Below are 19,951 nucleotides of genomic sequence, written 5' to 3' on the forward strand. Positions count from 1 at the left end.
CGCCAGATTATTGGTGGTCTACTTGTATATATAAATGTCCATGTCATTTTGTGAGTAAATTTTATATATCCCAACAGAAAGTAATTAAACACAGTAAGTGGTTGGCAAAACTACCTTCTGCATACGCTATAGGGTGTGCATTCTGCCCAGACTCATCCTCTGTGTCATCCTAATTTTCCTCATTGTCCTCCATGTGCTAGTCCTAGGGCACCTTCCTCTCAGCACAGGATGCCATGTTGCTTGCTGTTTTCTGTTTTTATGGGACAGCGGAGACACTAAAAGGCTCCTAATCAGAAAGAAGTGGACAGAGGGAGAAACACATGTTGCTGGAGAGAAAAACCTAAGGTTGAGCCTCAGAAAATAATTTACCTTAGTTTCACATTCATTTGGGCCTAAAGAAGAATTTGGTCACAGCTTTGGATAAAAAAGCTAGAAGAAAGGATATTAGTTGTCCCCCAAATGCTTAAACTGTTTACGGATAACATATTTAATGCTACTTTGGTCTAAACTGAGCCTGCTGCGTGGTCCTCCTTCATGGCCACTTTGCATGGATTCTTACGGAGAAAAGTAGAGGCCAAATATGTGTCCATTGTGAATGAACTATTGGGCAACTACAGGAATATGGATTGTAGAAAGTCTCTTTAAAATATTTTTACACTTCCATCTAGACATTTTCTCATACATCTTGGGTAGTGTAAGAGAAGAACTGGTAGATCATTTTTACCAAGGCATTCTGACAATCGAGCATTGCTACCAAGGATGTTGGGACCCTGCAGGGATGGAAGACTACTTCTGGTTCCTTTGTAGACAATGAGACACTGTACAACAGGGGTGGTCGAGATCTATCAACAGGTCATGTTTCCCGGGCCACCTGTGGATCTGGTGAATGTGTCAGTTAGGAATGAATGCAGCACATGTTTGAAAATGGGAGTTATTATTGACTGCACCTGTGCACCAGCTAGGTGTTCTGGAAAATGTGAACTATTGGTCGAGCTCAAGGATCGGTTTGGTCAGCCCTGCTGTACTAACAGAAAGTATCAACATCCTATTTCCCTAAAGTACTATGATTTAACTTTTTTCTTTGTCTTTATTAACAATTACATTAGGGCTAACCTGTATTGTTAAGAGTTTCTGCAGTTTAGTTTCTGCAGTATTTAAGTGTTTCAGGAGTTTTATCAGTATTTTACGATTAAAATGATGAATTTGGATTCTGCTCGAGCAGAATACAGAGGCTGTCATGGAAATATTATGGTGGTCCCAGCGCTACAGAATTATTGGCAATTTTATCACCGGACACGATACCGGAGGGAGACACTTTTACGGTCATGCAGGTGAGAGATGCAGCCGTGATCTCCCTGCCAGCATATATGAGAAACACACTCCATTTTCCCACACAGAACGCTGTGAATCATATGAAGATATTTTACCACAAACATCCCTTTATGTGCCCATACAAATATTATTTACACATTTATTTACAATATATCTACACATTTATGGACAAAAAGACACCATTCTATTGGTATAAAAAATCACTACATAGTGATACTTTTTATTGAGTTTACCAAAGTGATATTTTATGAATGAATCATTTTTTATAACCCTAGGGAGTAACAGTCCCAATTTAGAATTTCAGCTACCTCATTTTTGCAGACTAGCGATACTGTACATTGTATATGTTGTTGGTTGTGTTATATTTCTTTAAGGTGGCCACCTGAACATTGATGGTTTTTAAATAAATATTGAAACTGTAAATGTGATTGTGTTTGATTGGACTCAGCCAGTTATGCACCTTATTTATTAGCGCAGTATCCAGGTTTCTTTTTCTAATCATAGTGATCATGACCATTCTCCTAGTGGGTTTGGCCATGTTCAGCAAGAAAATGTGATGCACTGGAGGTACCTGCTGTCTGCCCACATTTGGGATGGTTGGGAGGGGATATGGTCATTAGGTCTACAGCAACTAGGTCGACAAGCATTGGGTCGACACCACTAGGTCGACATGCAACAAGGGTGACGGTCGATATGGGTGATGGTCGACAGGGTCATTAGGTCGATACAAGCATTAGGTCGACATGGCAAGGTAGACAGTCAAAAGGTCGACATGGGGTTTTTCACTGTTTTTTTGTCCAGGTCAACAGTGTCGACATTCAGGTAAAAAAAACCCATGTCGACCTTTTGACTGTTGACCTTGCCCACGTCGACCTGATGCTTGTGTCGACCTAATGTACTGTCGACCCAGACCCATGTCGACATTGGCCCATGTCAACCTTGCTGCCTGTCGACCTAGTGGTGTCGACCCAATGCTTGTCGACCTAGTTGTTGTAGACCAAATGATCCGCACCCGTTGGGAGGTATGCAAGATTGTCTCACCTGTGGTATTAAAATGTTTATTACAGCCCTTCACTGATATGAAGGAAACTATGATCTTAATTTTCGCACCTCTTTCTTATTTTTAGATTGGTTTCCTAAACCTACAACTGTAGACTTAAATCTTGGGGTTAATTGTAACAATGTTGCCATTCCATGAAACTAGCCTCACTTGTCACATATATGTTACAAATAAAGATTGAGATTTGTGATGTGCCTCCATGTACTTGACTTCCTCTATCTAATTGATGTTTCTTGTCTCTTATAGGGAACCGTCGTGCCATCTGCACAATCACTTAGATTAACAGACTTCTACTTCAGTGACTTTGAGCTCTCTGACATGGAAACCACATTAGCCACAAGTCGAATGTTCACAGACCTCAACCTTGTGCAGACCTTCCAAATGAAATATGAGGTAGAGACACTGTGAAAGCTATCTTAGACCAGACTAATTTGGGACTAATAAAAGATCTATTAATCTTTGTGGCCTGTTTGTTCTGGAGACTTTACTTTAGCAATGTTCTAGCTGAGGAAATAAACTATGCTACATCCATGGAACATCCTATGTGTGTACGTCAAATAATGTCTTTATTTTTGTGATTTGTTCTCATCTAAGCTGTTATCATGTAGAGGAATTTCCTATTTATATTAACCCAAGATGTCAGGAAGTATGACACCATTCATCATTTTAGCCCCCAGTTTTGATCTACAAAACTAAGCCACACAGGGAATTTACTAAGCCAAATACGGACAAAAAAAATCGTATTCATATAGTAAAATACAAATTTTTTAGGCGTATACATATTTTCAGGATTTACTATCCTGAGAATATGTCCATTTGTAGTCATGGCACATTCACAGAATACGAATAGGAATCACCATTCAAAAGAATGGTGATTCCTAATTTACTAAGCGGCCGTATTGAAAATCACTGGCAATTAGCGGAATACGGCCGCTACTTGCCGGCCAAATACGCCTGGAAAATACACTGGCGGATTTGGCAGAAGCCTGCATGGATCAATCAGATCTGTGCAGGCTGCAGTGTAAAAAAAAAAAAAAGGATAATTGAATAAATATATATATTTTTTAAACGGTGTGGGGTCCCCCCACCCCCCCCCCCCCCACCACAGCCATAACCAGCGCCAGGCTCAAAGAGCCAGTCCTGGTTTTAAAAAAAATCAGGAAAACATTCAAGTTGGGGTTTCCTGTATTTTTTAAAACCATCACCAGGCCCCAGGGCCGGTTCTGGTTCCCAAAATACAGGGGAAAAAATGAGTAGGGGTCCCCCATATTTTAAGAAACAGCACCAGGTCCAACAAGCCAGCAGAGTAATGCCACAGCTGGGGGACATTTATTATATAAGGTCCCGTGGCCAAAGCATTCATCCCTACTGACCACGCAGCCTGGGCAGGGGTCCTGGGGAAGTGGGGACCCCCCCATCCAGAACTTACCTGCCCAGGTTGAAGCCTGGTGCTGTCCCCGGTACCCCAGGGCAGATCTTGGTGTAAAAAATAGAAAAAGACATTGGGTTTTTTCTAATAGTAAAATAAAATCACACTGACACACAAGAAAAATAAAACTTTAATTCACACTGAGCCCATTCATACATAGTTACGTATCTTTATTGAAGATTGGTCCCCTTGTCCAGTAGAAATCCTTTAAGGGTACCTGTGGAGGCAAATCATACTTGCATCTCCTAAGCGTGGATTGCGTCTTCTTCATTCCCCGTAGGCATCCACCGTACTTGGCAAAAAAAGAAAACGCAGGGACCTGAGCCATCACGAACACGGAGGAGACGCAGGATGAGTTTGGTTACATCCTGCGGCTCCTCCCCCAATTAGCGCTATTGGCAAGCTAGCGGCTCCTGATTCTGCTCAACAGGAGATTTCTGTCCTCCATGAGCTCGCCTTAGGCCACCTGCGTTACAGTTTGACAGGTGTACCGCCCCAGCCAAACTCCCCATACGCCATCAGAAAATACGAATCAGTCAAATACGACTGATTACTAAATTTTCCTCTGGAATACGCATTCGTAAATGCAATACAACGGTGATGCCAGTCATATGCATTCGTATTAAGAATACAAATTTTTGTATTCGTATTCTTAGTAAATTTCCCCCACAGTGTCCCCAGTAAAAACATTATGCTGCACAGTGCCCTCAATATGCCACATAGGGCCTCTAATATGATATATAGCGCCCCCATTGTGCCCATTATGCATCCTCAATTCTATGAGCACTCACCTCTGATCTCCTGCTGAGTTTGTGCCTTCTGCTCCTTTAAGTTTCTTGAATGTGGCATAATGCTTAAGGGACTCAGGGGTAGATGTATGAAGCAGTGATAAGGAAGGAGACGTGAGCCAGTGGAGAAGTGGCCCATGGCAACCAATCAGCTGCTCTTTTTTCATTTTATATTATGCAAATATAAAAACATTCAGTGCTGATTGGTTGGCATGAGCCACTTCTCCTCTATCTTACTTCTCCTCACTTGGAGAACCACAAGTAACAGCATGCGGGCCATTAAAGCGCCTGCTGGAACTTGTAGTACCACAACAGGACAAATAGTTAAATAAATAAACACACACACACACCAGTAAAGTATAACTTTATTACATACATTACATACATACTGATACCCACCTACCTTGGCGCGCAGGTATCCGTCTGTCTGCTGGTCCTGAAGATAATCCAAATGGGTACCTGTGGAAGGAAATTCCTCTTACAGCTCCTGCGCGTGGATCACGTCCTCTTCTGTCCATGTAGGCATCCAGGAACTTGGCAAAATAACAGGCAGAGTACCCAATGCCATGCCGAACAGAGAGAAACGCTGACTTTAGTGTTTACATTCTGCACTTCTCACTCCAAATAGAGCTTTGGCCCCCTAGTGGCCTAGCCACTCCTGCCGACTCATATTTCTATTTAACGGCTGTATAAACGGCCGCTAAATACAAATCCAGGGGAATATGCCCACCTACCCCATCGGCCAAAAACTAATCAGTAAATAAGGTAGATTAGTAAATGTACCCTATTTACAATTCATATTTTGGGAAAAATACGACCGGTGGTGGTCGTATTCATTCGTATTAAGACGACAGAGTCATATTCGTATTCTTAGTAAATTTCCCCCAGAGATTTTAGAAGAATTTTTCCATGTTTACAAAAGCGGCAATCATTTACACTGAAAAACCAGGTTGATTTTGCCATGTAATTGATTACGGCTTTAAAAAATGGGAAAACTCTCCCAAAATCTTTCACATTCTAATTCTCACACCCTATTACATTTGGATCCATTGTGTCTGTTATCTTACTAAGACAACATTAAGATCATCTACCAGGTGGCCATACTAGGAATTTGTTTTATTCAGATGACCTTGTTTATAGTATTGTATTACATCATTTACATACATACAACTATTTGTTATATATGTGTATATTTATCATAATGACAACACAACTGATGACTTCCAGATTTCTGTTGTTTTCTATGCAGACTCTCTGTAGATGGATACTCAGTGTGAAAAAGAATTATAGGAAGAACGTAGCCTATCACAACTGGAGACATGCTTTCAATACAGCGCAGTGCATGTTCGCTGCCCTAAAGACCGGCAAGATTCAGGTAAAGGACTAAATTCAAGAGCCCTTAATCTGTTTTATCAAAGTGTTTACAAATATTATATTTTTTCAACATAGAATGTAAAAGGTGATACTACTGTATATCCATGGAGGACTCTGCAAAAGCCTGATCTGTTTAGTTCTAAAATATATACAGTAGTATCATAGTACATGAAGCATAAGTGCGTAAGCTTGCAAATCAAATGCATGTGCTAAAGATGAGAATTGAGGCATTTGTTCTCCAAGACAATTACAGCTCACATCTGTTCTCTGAACATTTACAGACAAATATCACACAACAAATTTCACTGTGGGACTATTTAAGAACATTTATAGTCAAAATCGTAAAGCAGGCATGTTAAATGGTTGTGTTGGAGACCACATACTGCTCTCCTAGTTTGTGGCTAGCAGCTATTAATATCATGTAGCTGTTACTATTACATTTATGGTACCTTAATATAAAATGCTTGTATAAGGCAGGGAGGATTGTATCCTTCTGCTCCAGGAACAGTACAGAGGAGCTTACACACTCTGTGAGTACTGTATCTTGGAGTAAATTCACTCTATTTCCTAAATAAGGGATAGGCAGAGCACAGGGAGGAAGAATTGTACAATATGAACAATGGTGCTGATTCAGGAGTGTGTGCTAATTGCACTGCCATTGAGGCAGTGTGAAAACAGGCAGAACTCACGAGGCATCTTCAGTCAAAAGGTACCCACTGCCAGCTTCTGTGATCCACTGCTCGAAGGATGCAGCATTCGATAAACTGCGGAGCCATCAGACATCTCATTAACCCTCAGGTTACTCAGGATGTACAATGAAATGATGCTTCAGAGACGAGTGAATCTATGTCCGAAAGAGCAACATCATGTCAATAAGGCTGCGGCGTCTAGGGCAATAGGACGCCACAGGCGATGTTGCAAATAAAGATCTGCACATGCGCAGCGCGGCATCTGTGCACACATAGATGTAAAACGAGACACAATGCCTTCATATCTTGTGATGATAAAAAAATTATTAGTCCCATAGGTGCCGATATATGTTTTCGCTGGTGGGTGCTCAAGCCAAAAATATAGAGGAGTGGCTTCATGGGGAAGGGGTGTGGCCACAAAATAATACCAATTTATATAATGAAGCACAGTTGTGTCCAATAATCAAATTACGGCAACAGAGTTCCACATACATAAATGCCCCCACAGTGCATAAATGCCCCCACAGTGCATAATGCCCCCACAGTGCAGGTACACTCTTCCCGGCATACTGTTTCCCAGGTGGCGGGTCCGGTGATGTGGGCGCTGCAGCCGCAAATTAGCAAGTTAATATGGCGGCCCAGCAGCGGGACTCGGGCCCGTGGGTGCTCATCAATTTCCGTGGATGCTTGGGTCCTTGAGCACCCACAGAATCGGCACCTATGATTAGTCCAGTCCAGAATAAGACAAAATATCATGAAAAATGATGTGACGCAAAAAAACTGCAAAAAATGTTTCAAGTTCCATATTTTAGATGTCAAGTAATAACTAATAATGTTAGAAATTTGTTGCTTGTAATCAGTGTTCCAAAAAGAGTTGACTAATTATTATAATTCTTCCTGATTTATTGATTTGCATCCATTGATGAATTGGCCATTTTGTACTGTGTTATTCAACATGGGTTTTACATGTCATTGTACTTTTTCCTATAGAATAAGCTGAGCGATCTGGAGATTTTAGCGCTGCTGATTGCCACTTTAAGCCATGATTTAGATCACAGAGGAGTTAACAACTCATTTATACAGAGGTAAGAGCATTTCTGCTATGACCCACTGGCTGGTACATTATATGCTGGCTATTGATTTAGTATGTGGGGTATATAGTAACTTTGACCTGCTTTTAAAACACGTTACATTTTTTAATCATAGCGTTACTACATTTATATGCATTTGGTGTAGGGGTGGGTGCGCAGCAGTCAGTGTAAGCTGTGACTCTGCGGCAATTGCCATACGTTTAACTTACAATATGAATGAATTGAAGATGAGCAGATTAAGCCTGGCACAGTGATAAAGCAGAGATAACGTGGAAGGTGATAATGCACTAGCCAATCAACTCCTAACTGTAATTTATTAAACAAAGCTGATTGGCTGGTGCATTTTCACAGGGGATGGAGCTGCAGCTCCAGGCCTCCACATAAAAATAGGCCCATCATCATGACAGCATGATTATCGCCAGACACACACCAGCTGCCCACATGGTTGGCCATAAAGGTATTACAATTGCATTTATATTTTCCATACAATGATGCAATGTTTGTACTTTTATATATTTAGGGAGATATTGGGACAAATAGGGGGAAATTTACTAAGATGTGTATTCTACTTCTCATGTGATGTTGCTATGGGCAACCAATCAGATCCTGTCTACTATGTTCTAGAGGGTTCTAAATAAATAAGTAGATTCGGTACTTGTGAGTTATCTGGGCTGCCGATTTTTTGATTGTATGCCTTAAGTTAAGGCATACAATCAGATGCGATGCGATGCGATATCGCATCGCATCGCATCGCATGCGATCACATACCCTCCAACATGACCCATCCCATTAGGTACAAAATGCTCTGTTCCTGGACTTCCCTGCCAGTGACAGTTACAGATGTGAGCCTACAGCACAGTCCAATATACAAAGAGGGGGGGTCACATCAACTCTCAGTGATGTTTGGGATGGCAGCTGGTGTGGCTCCCCTTTTTGAATATTGGACTGTGCTGCAGGCTCACATCTGTAACTGCCACTGGCAGGGAAGTCCAGGAACAGAGCATTTTGTACCTAATGGAATGGGTCATGTTGGAGGGTATGCGATCATCGGATGCGATGACCCGATTTTTCCATAGGAATCAATGTTAAAATGGACTGAGTCCATTTTAACATGGAATTCAATGGGAAAAAGGGGTCCTTTTCATACCCCTACTATCCAAGTGGGCATGGAGTTGGATATAAACCTGTGGCGAGCGTAGCGAGCCACCGAGCCCGAAGCGTGGCGAGCGAAGCGAGCCCCGCGAGGGGACAGTATTCTGTGTCCCCTCGCGGGGCTCGCTACGCTCGCCACGCTTCGGGCTCGGTGGCTCGCTACGCTCGCCACAGGTTTATATCCAACTCCATGCCCACTTGGATAGTAGGGGTATGAAAAGGACCCCTTTTTCCCATTGAATTCCATGTTAAAATGGACTCAGTCCATTTTAACATTGATTCCTATGGAAAAATCGGGTCATCGCATCGCATCCGATGGTCGCATGCGATGCGATGCGATGTGCCCGATCCGACCCGATTTAGAAATCGGCAGCCCGGATAACTCACAAGTACCGTAGATTCTAATTGGTTGCCCATAGGAACATTACATGTGAAGTAGAATACACATCTTAGTAAATTTCCCTCATAGTGTATGGGTTCTACATGACTACATGGCATTGGCCTTACCTCCTCCACCTCTCATAAGAGGCCCTTGAAAGTTTTCAGCTGCAGGCTGATAAAGCACTTAGGGGTTTATTCTAGTTCATTCTTTATGACAAAATCCTTCTTAGATGGACAAAACCATGTGCACTGCAGGGGGGCAGATGTAACATGTGCAGATGGAATTAGATTTGGGTGAGTTATTTTGTTTCTGTGCAGGGAAAATACTGACTGCTTTATTTTACACTGCAATATAGATCTCACTTTGAAGAAAGTGTTCCCTCTAAGCTGTGCGCACGTGCGCGCGCACACAACTCGACGAGCATGCGCACAGACATTAGAACAGAGCGCACTAAGCAGCAGTGTTTCACCCATTAACTACATTGTGTGCTGTGTTTTGAATGTTTAAAATCATTTTGAAGTAAAGTTAACACAAATGCTGAACGTCATTTTCCAGTTATATATAAGTGATACACAAAAATTTTAATTTCCTTCCAAAGTTGCACAGCCAAAATCTTATGCCGCACACAGACTTCGTAAAATTAGAGGGAACATTGGTGCCGGGAGTGTTGCGTCGCGGCTCGGGGGGGGTGGTGGGGGTGTATGTGCCGGGAGTGTTGCGGGGGGGGGGATGCCGGGAGTGTTGCGGTGCACCTCGCGTGGAGGGGGGTGCGGGGCGATGAGGCGCTCACCTCCATGTCACATCCAGGCTGCTGCTGTCGGGTCACTCCACACAGCAGGACATGGGCGGGTGTGTGCGTGCACTGTCTGCAGAAGGACAGGGCACGCAGTGTGTGGTGTGCAGGTGTCACCCCAGCCTGTCACTCCATGGGAGGTGGCGGTTGGATGGGCGATGTGGAGGTGGCCTGCTCCATCTTCCGCCCTCCAGTGGCCGGCGCTCTAGGCAAATGCCTAATGCTGCCTAGTGGTGGCGCCGGCCCTGCTTATAGAAAATCATTCTGAAAATATTTCTCTTTCAATGGTCCTGGTGACACAGCTTCACATTGGGATGTAGGAGGGTCCGCAGGAGCCAGGCACCTATCCTAAAGCTTTTGGAGGGTAGGCTCCTCCCCTACTGCATCCCAGATTCCTCAGTTCGTGTTAGGTGCCCACTGGAGTGGGTGCTATTCTAAAGGGCTGCCGGAGCAGCCGAAGGAGTAGAGCTAGTTAGGGTTTTTATTATTTTATGAACTTTTACACTAGCTAGGTAGGCACAGTGTGAGGATTCTCATTAGTGAATCCTCACACTGCTAGCGCAGCAGGAGCTGACAGAAGCGAGTCCTGTCAGCTCACTGTGCACGAGGGAGACGCTGTCTGGCCTCCCTGTGCAGCGCTTACAGCTTCTTTTAAGAAGCTGCCTGGGCTCCGGAGCGCTCTGAAACCGGCTTCACGCTAGGTGGGGATCATGGGGGACAGGCGCTCCGTGATGGCGGCGGCCATTTTATGCGGAGCTTACACACTGAGCTCCTGATATGAGAGGACAGCAGTGTGTTACAGGCATGTTCCGAGTGGTCCCCAGCTGAGGGGGAGATACTGGAACTAGGAGATCCTACAATGGGAGCGGCTGTCTGGGGGTAGTTGGCGCCAAAAGTCACAGACCCCGCAGCAGCAGGGACTTGGTCCCTTCCCTCACTCTGTTTTGGCGCCATTCAGAACGCTTGCAGCGGAGCTGAGCTGGCTTACAGATCCTGACAGAGTGATTGGATTTCCTGGGCATCGCTTTCCCCATTCTGAAGACTACAGAAAGCTAAGTGAACTGAGTATATTGGTTCTGTATATAATGTTTGTACATTTAATGCTGGGACTGTGTTAATTGAGAACATCAGGTCTGAGCAACAGCCTGTGGTCTTGGGGGAGGGAGCCTTAAATGCATTGAGCGCTTGCAGTGGTTGTACACTGAGATTTGTCCCTGTGGGGGGCTTATGTATTTATATGCGCTGCTGTGAAACCCATGGGGAGTGAACCCCAGAGGGTAGTACATCGGAACTTGCATGGGCCAAGCCCTAGGCAGGTCTAAAAAAATGCTTTGGTGCATTACTGGACAGGCAGAGTGATGGCTGGTAACTTCCCTAGACCATTGCCATTCTCTCAGCAGTCTTTTAGCTCTTTGCCTCGGACCCAGACAGATCCTGACTGATTACAGGTCATGCAGGATACTGCTATGGGAATCAGCAGGTTTAAATTACAAGTTTTATGGTTATTCTGTGGGGACCCCCAAAAAGGTCTTATTCAGGGCCATTATTAGCTGCTGATGAGGTAGGAGAGTACACAGAACAAACCAGGGTGATATTTCTGAAGAGTCCTCAGCCTCAAGGGTAGAGGATTTTATTACTGCTGTTAAACAGGCATTAAATTTGTCTGTGAAGGATAAACTCCTGCAAAGGTTGTTTTTTATGAGACAGCGTAAAGAATCTGATATCTCCCTGCAAAGGGGCCTGAAAAACCCCGATAAAAGGCTTCAGATACTTAAAAGATTTCTAAGCCTGTACCCCATGCCTGAGGCGCATGCTGACCTCTGGAAAAAAAGTCCCAGTGGTAGATGCTTCTGTGGCACGTGTATCAAGACCTCAGGTGGAGCCACTGTGCTACCAGTACAAGGGGGAGCAGCGTTTAAGGACCCCGCAGACAAAAAGCTGGAGGGTAACCTCAAAGCATTATTTTAAGGGGTGGGATACACCCCACGCCCTCTGATGGTTTCAGCCTGGGTCTCTAAGGCCATGATCGTGTGGGCCAGAAATTTGTGCACTATTTTACACGCTGACCCTTGTGTGTTATTGCTTGCAGAGAAGCTTAAAAACGGCTGCAGAGCATGTATTGGAGTCTGAGAGGAAGCTCTGAAATGGCTGCCAGAGTTTCCACAGTGTCTGTAAATGCCAGGAGAGTGCTCTGGCTTAAGGCTTGGGAGGCAGATAATGTGTCTGAGAAAGCCTTAGAGACAATAGCTTTTAAAGGAAAGCTGTTATTTGCTTCTGAACTGGAAGAGATTATTAAGCAGGCCACAGGTGGCAAAAGTACTTTCCTGCCAGTCCCTGCAGCCAAGCAGACATCAAGGTTTTCTGCTTTTAGGCCAGCCTTGCGGCCCTCCCTTAGAGGAGGTGCGTCTTTCCGAGGGCAGCCCTTCAGGGGAAAGGTCCTAAAGTCTAAATTTGGTTCCTTTCATAAGAAACCAAACACAAAGGAGAGGACAAACCATCTGCATGACTGCCAAGGGTTTTGCCCGGCGGTGGTCAAGATGGGGGGACATCTGACACTGTTCAAAGACGCATGGGCATTGTTAGACCGGGATTCTTGGGTGTTAGAAATTATAACCCAGGGTTACAGAATTCCCTTCAAGGGTCTTCTTCCAAGAAGATTCATTCCCACGCCAATACCAATAGGGGCTCGGCTCCGTACAGCTCCCTTGGGAGCGGCTCATTCTCTTTTAGAGAAGGGTGTGGTGATCCCGGTCCCCAGAGCGGAATGGAAAAAAAAGGCTTTTATTCCACTCTGTGTCGGGTGTCCAAACCAGACGGGTCTTTCAGACCGATTCTCGATTTAAAGTCGTTAATTATCCATTTGTGGGTAGACCATTTCAAAATGGAGTCTCTACGGTCAGTGCTGTGAAGCCTGGACCAGGGAGAATTTTTGGCGTTCATGGATGTCCAGGACGCATACCTTCAGGTTCCTGTTCACCCAGGACATCAGGCTCTATTGAGATAGGAGACCATGCACTTGCAATTCCAGGTGTTGCACTTCGGCCTGGCCACAGCGCCAAGGGTATTCACCAAGATAATGTCTGTAATGGCGGCTGTGCTTCGACTGAGGGGAAACACTGTGATCCCATATTTGGACGACCTGCTGTTCAGAGCGGAGTCAGCAGACATGTTGAAGAGTCACTTGGCAAAAGCCATTGGGTTTTTGGCAGGCTCACGGCTGGTTTTTAAACTTACAAAAGTCTCAGTTGGTGCCGTCACAGAGACTCCAATTCTTGGGGATTGGTCTGGATACCCAGTTGCATTGGGTGTTTCTACCAGAGGCATAGGCCAGGGATCTGGCTGCCTTGGTACAAGAGATCCTAGGGTCTCAGAGCACAGCAGTATGGAGGTGCCTCAAACTGCTGGGGAAGATGATGGCGTCTTTCGAGACGTTACAGTTCGCCAGGTTCCACTCTAGAGTGTCCCAGTGGACAGGGAACACTCAGACCATGAGGTCAGAACAAATGGTGTTGTTTTCAGAAACTCGATCCTTCCTAAAATGGTGGATGGAGGTGGATTCCCTTCGGGGGAGTCGGTCCCTGCAGTCCTGGAGCTGGTTGGTAGTCACTACCGACGCCAGTCTCAGAGGCTGAGGGGCAGTAGTCGTGGACCTGCGTCTGCAGGGCTTGTGGACTTTAGAGCAGAAAGACTGATACTTTACAGTCTGCCTTACTGATCAACATCTTGGAAATGAGGGCTGTGTGGAAGAGGTTTTCTCTGGCGGGAGAAAAGATTACAAGAGCTCCCTTTTAGGCATTCAGACCGACAACGTCACAGCTGTGGCGTATCTGAATCACCAGGGAGGCACACACAGCAATCTGGCCATGAGGGAGGTGTCCCGAATCTTCTTGTGGGCGGAACAGAATGTTCTAGCATTATCAGCAATCTTCATACCAGGAGTGGAGAATATAGAGGCCGACTTCCTGAGCAGGGAGAAACTGATGGAAGGAAAATGGAGGCTGAATCCACAAGTATTCCACTAGATTACAATAAGGGGGAAACCCCGGATAGGGACCTGAAGGCATACAGGTTCATCCATCAGGTACCCAGGTTGTATGACAGGACGTGGGATCCACTGGCAGAAGCAGTGGATGCCATGACTATCCCCTGGGAGGGGAATCTTCTTTATGATTTTCCGCCAGTTCCAATGCTGGCAAGAGAGTTGAAAACAATACAGGCCCAGACAATTCCAGTAATTTTAGTGGCCCCAGATTGGCCAGGGAGATCCTGGTACTCGAGGCTTCAGAGATTCTCTGTGGACTCGTGGCGTCTACCTCTGAGGTCAGACCTTCTAAAACAAGGACCGTTCAACCAGCTGGATTCAGCTCGATTAATTTTGACGGTCTGGCTGTTGAAAACGCCATTTTGAGGAATATAGGATTCTCAGAGGCGGTGGTTAACGCAATGAGGAAAGCCAGAAAGTCAGTGTCTTCTGTAAATTATTTTGGGGCCTGGAAGACCTATATTTGGTGGTGTGTAAGACAGAGGTCACGCACATCGAGATTTAAAATGGCTAAATTGTTGGAGTTTTTTACAGGAGGGCCTTTCCTCTGGGTTAGGCCTTCAGTCACTCAGAGTACATATCTCGACCGTGTCAATTTTTCTTTCCAAAGAAGGATTGCGCTAGAACCAGAAGTACAGACCTTCCTGCAGGGGGTTTATCTATTGAAACCTCCCTACAACCAACCAGTAGCGCCAGGGGAATTATCTCTGGCTCTGGAGTACCTTAAAGAGGCGCCTTTTGAGCCGTTAAGGTCGGTTGACCTTAGCTTCCTTTCAGGGAAGCTGGTATTTTTGTTGGCGGTGGCGTCAGAAAAAAAAAAAAAAATATCGGAGTTGATTGCTTTGTTCTACAAGTCTTCCTCCCTTATATGTCATGATGATAGGGCTGCCTTTCGGACAGTATCCCTAGATTTTTACCAAAAGTAGTCTCTGCTTTTCTTCTAAATCAGGAGATTGTTCTGCCTGTGTTTCAACCCCCAGAGGGTTGTTAGGAAAAGGGACAAATTGAGGAATTTGGATGTTGTGCGCGTCTTGCGCGTTTATGTGGACAGAGTTAAGAGTGTCAGAAAGACTGATACTTTACTGGTTTTGTATGACATACACAAACTTAGTTGGCCTGCTTCTAAGCAGACCATTGCTAGGTGGTTGCGCTCTGTTATTGCGTTTGCATATACTAAAGTTGGTAGGCCTGTACCGGCCAGGATTAATGCGCATACCACCAGGTCGGTTGCCACCTCTTGGGCGGTTCGACATGGGGCAACAGCTGAGCAGGTTTGCAGCGCTGCCACTTGGTCATCTGTTCATAATTTTGCCAAATTCGATAGGTTCCATGAGTTCGCGTCGGTGGACGCATCATTCGGGCGAGCAGTGATGAATACTGCAGACCTGAGCGTACCCACCCAAAAGGACCGGCTCTGGAACGTCCCAATGTGAAGCTGTGTCACCAGGACCATTGAAAGAGAAAAAGGGATTTTTGTAAGAACTTACCGTTCGAATCCCTTTCTCTGATATGGTCCTGGTGACACAGCGATCCCTCCCTTACGCTCAGTAAGTATGCCAGTGTTCATGATGTTTCATGTTATAATTGGTTGAAAAGTTAAATTTAAAATTGTGCATATAATATGTGCAGGCGTTGTACTGAGTTAATGTATTCCAGTGGCTTTGAAAGATTGAACTGAGGAATCTGGGATGCAGTAGGGGAGGAGCCTACCCTCCAAAAGCTTTAGGATAGGTGCCTGGCTCCTGCGGACCCTCCTACATCCCAATGTGAAGCTGTGTCACCAGGACCATATCAGAGAAAGGGATTCGAACGGTAAGTTCTTACAAAAATCCCTTTTTCAGTGTTCTACACCATGGGTCTTTATATTCTTCTTTACATATACACTATATTTGTTAAAGATTAGTAGAAATGTTTCATGTATAAACAGATCAAAGTGCATTTTATTTTATCTTTATTTTATCTTTTGTCCTTGTTATTTCTGGTTTCTTTTGTTTCCATTTTGAAATGAAAGATAGAGGTAACTTGGGGAATAACATAAAGGGGTGGTATCGCTCAGGGAGTATCAGCCGCACTCGGCCGTTCGTGTGTTCGGGCGTCCATACACAGGAATGCTTGAACAGATGAACAGCTGAGCACCCAAACACCCGTGTGCTCCTGAGCCCCCCAAGCGTCCCAAACTTCTCCAAGGGGCCGCAAATAGCCAGAGCCGGCAACAACAGCCCAGGGGAGCAGGGGCTGCTACAGAAGGCAGCGGCTGCCTCTTCTGTGATGAGTATTTCTAAGGCAGGACAAACTCCCATGGTTAGTTTGTCCTACCACAGGAAAACCCACCACTCAAGGGGTAAAGGGTCCACTTAAAGGAGTCTCTTTATTGTGTTATATTCAGTACCATTGAGAGGGGGGGGGGCGCACTTTTTACCCAAGCCCAGGTGTGATGGAGGGGCCCGGGTCCCATGTCCCCCTCCCCCACTGCAGAGACCGGGCAGTGGGAGTAGATAGCAGAGGCTGCCGCAGCAGCACAGCCTCTCTCCCCTGCTCAGCACACGCTGCTTATTGCCATGTGCTGATAGGGGGAGAGAGGCAGCTGCAGTAGCAGACTGTGCAATGGCACACAGCCCATAATCCCTGCAATTTTCTTTTTACAGCCTCCCATTGGCCAGACCCATCCCATTGATCATGCCCCTGTTTTACTGGGGCCCAGCGGCTCTTTCAGTGGCCCTAGTTGTATTCCAAAAGTGATAAGCTTTCCAATAACATAGCACAATGCATGAAAACAACAGAAATAGCATGGACCATTATGACAGCACCCTTAAGGGGTTGTCTAATTAAACCCATATTGGAACTTAGATTGTCCATTAAGATGATAAGGTAGTGTGCAAAGTTTGATCACAACTAGTTAAAGCGTTTGGGAGCTATCGTGGAACATACACACACACACATACATACACACACACACAAACATCAATTATACGTTTGTAGATTATGCTTCCTTGTCTGAGGCATGTAAAGTATAATTCCCAATAAATGCTGGCTATTTAGGCTAACAGGACAGCCCTGGGCAAAACCATTAACCATGGTAATTCACCATGACTTGGTACTTGGATATCACCCAAAGAAAGCATTATTTGTTCCATAATTTAATATATTTTCTGTTTAGGGTAAGGACAAATGTACATAATATTATACCTCACACCATTACAATGTAATAGCGTCATAATGCCCTATTATTGGCACTTGTCTGCCATCATAACATCAACATTCATAATGACAACAGCAGAATATGGGAATTGATGCTTTTAACATGGTTAAAATGTGACACAAGTGTAAGGATTAATAATTCAAAGGGTACTTATGTATTATCTGGGCTCCCATGTTAAATGCACCCCATTTTTTCATACCCCTACTATCCAACTACGCATGGAGTTGATTTTATATAGTGTGGCGAGCGCAGCGAGCCACCGTGCTTGAAGCATGGGAGCGCAGCGAGCCCCGCGAGGGGACACAGTCTCATAAGAAAAACGGGAGCCCAGATATTACATAAGTACCATTCAAAGTATTCTATTATTCGAAGCGAATGGTCAACTGTCATTTGCTCTCATCCATTACCAGGTTTTTCTTCCAACCAGCCAGATTGGACTATAAATCTATAGATGTATGGCCAGCTTTACTCTCCTTATTATGCTACTGTGTAATAACATTATTATGTAGACTTTACAGAAGCGCAATCAGTAACCATAAACATCAGTTTTTATTTGATTGTAGCCATTACTTTCACATATGCCTTCAGTCTCCTCGCTTTCTCATGGATAGAACCTAATTTACAGAATTGTTCAATGGTTCTGGCCCAAACCAGCAATTCAGCGTTGAGTGATATTCTGAAGACACTTGTACTTGCTCTAGCTAATTGTGTCTTATCTCTCCGGTAATTAGACCAAAACATTTCCACCAAAAGACCTTTAATTAACAGTGTGAGATTACACAACCAAATCTGTGATAACCATTGCAACATAATTACAAACCATAAAACAGCTTTAGAGCCAAATAAAAAGTTATAGCCTTTGTGGTTTGGAATTGAGCAGAGTACATTTCTCCAGGCATCTGTCAGTGTAACAGGATACTCATAGCAGTTGTACAATGTACAACTGTAGAGCTTTCATTGTCATCATAAATACCTATAAATAGGAGGATGCTCTGGTATTTTTGTTTGTTAGAGGAATTGGTTTAAAGGAATTTTTTGCAGTTAAGACTGTAATCTTAATTTGAAACCAAGAATCCAGGATGCAAGCGCCTGGAAAGTTTTGTTAACATTAACAACTGGATACAGGGGAATTAGGTAGTTTTATTACCTCAATAAATTACAAGATTTTGCAAGATAAATAGATGAAGAGGGCACATATACCAGAATGCTTCCTGTTTTCTGCAGGCAAATAGAGGTCTCTAGAGTTTTAAATTTGAATCAGAGAAAAGCTACTGTAAGGCTGATATACAGGGCCACCGAGAGGTATGCCAGGTCACGGTAAAATTTTGGGGCGTGGCCTAATCACGGGAGGCGTGGTCACCTCCCATGATTAGGCCACGCCCCCAAAATGTTTAGGGGGGGGTAAAAACCCTCTAAAGTCGAGAGGGGGGGGGTGTTTATTGTCAGCAGCACACCTACATCATGTGCTTTGCTGACAGCAGGCTCAGCATGAGCTCTCACGCTGTCAGAGAGACACTCTGAGCTGTCATCGTGTGCTGCTTCTGCTGCCCGGGAGGGACAAATGGGGAAGGGAATGGAGGACGGACCAGGGCCCCGCCGGGCCCCTCCAGCACGCCCAGGCCCGGGTAATTAGTACTCCGCACCCCCACCATCAAACACTGCACTCCCCACCCCCATCGTCGGACACTGCACTCCCCACTCCCACCATTGGACACTGCACTCCTCACCCCCACCATTGGACACTGCATTCCCCACCATTGGACACTGCACTCCCCACCCCTACCATTGGACATTGCACTCCTCACCCCCACCATCGTACACTGCACTCCTCACCCCCACCATTGGACACTGCATTCCCCACCATTGGACACTGCACTCCCCACCCCTACCATTGGACATTGCACTCCTCACCCCCACCATTGGACACTGCATTCCCCACCATTGGACACTGCACTCCCCACCCCTACCATTGGACATTGCACTCCTCACCATCGGACACTGCACTCCCCATCCCCACCACTGGACATAGCACTCCCCACCCCCACCATTGGACACTGCAGTCCCATCAGACACCTGGCTGGTGCTTTTTGCATGTTCACCACTTCTATGGTTCTCTATCTAATGGAATTTTAACAGACAAAGAACATTTACCTTCAGTCTGTTTTTGACTCATGATACCACAAACACTGCTTAGGTTGTAATTTATTTCACATTTTAAGTTTATAGGATTTATGTTTCATATTATTTTTCCTTATAATTAACATGTACTAAAGTCACAGAAAAAAATATTGTTAAATTACTAACGTCCTATATAGATTGTATGGCAAGTTTATTTCTAATTGTTCATTGCACTAGTAAATAACTAACACTGACTATTTTCTTGATGTGTTCATTTCAGGAGTGAACATCCATTAGCCCAGCTATACTGCCATTCTATCATGGAGAACCACCACTTTGACCAGTGCCTCATGATACTAAACAGCCAGGTCAGTTAGCAGACCTCACACACCATACTGTAAGTGAGAGGGAGACATCATTCTGCTTGCTGATCTACTACAGTATGTGTGATTCACAATTGTATACAATTTTATGAAAGCTGCTTCTTATTACTATGTATTAT

General features: G+C 44.7%; 1 protein-coding gene across 5 annotated transcripts in view; it reads left to right on the plus strand.

The window, feature by feature from the left end:
• Positions 1–19,951, plus strand: part of PDE5A (phosphodiesterase 5A) — a 133,461-nt gene that overhangs the window by 84,116 nt on the left and 29,394 nt on the right. For all 5 annotated transcript variants that reach the window (XM_083174453.1, XM_083174452.1, XM_083174454.1 and 2 more), the window contains exons 12-15: positions 2,639–2,785; positions 5,859–5,984; positions 7,663–7,757; positions 19,730–19,817. In XM_083174453.1, coding sequence (XP_083030579.1) covers positions 2,639–2,785; positions 5,859–5,984; positions 7,663–7,757; positions 19,730–19,817 — 456 coding nt within the window. The remainder of the gene's footprint in view (positions 1–2,638; positions 2,786–5,858; positions 5,985–7,662; positions 7,758–19,729; positions 19,818–19,951) is intronic.

Source organism: Crinia signifera, chromosome 1 (assembly GCF_055691185.1).
Source record: "Crinia signifera chromosome 1, ASM5569118v1, whole genome shotgun sequence".
NCBI lineage: Eukaryota > Metazoa > Chordata > Amphibia > Anura > Myobatrachidae > Crinia > Crinia signifera.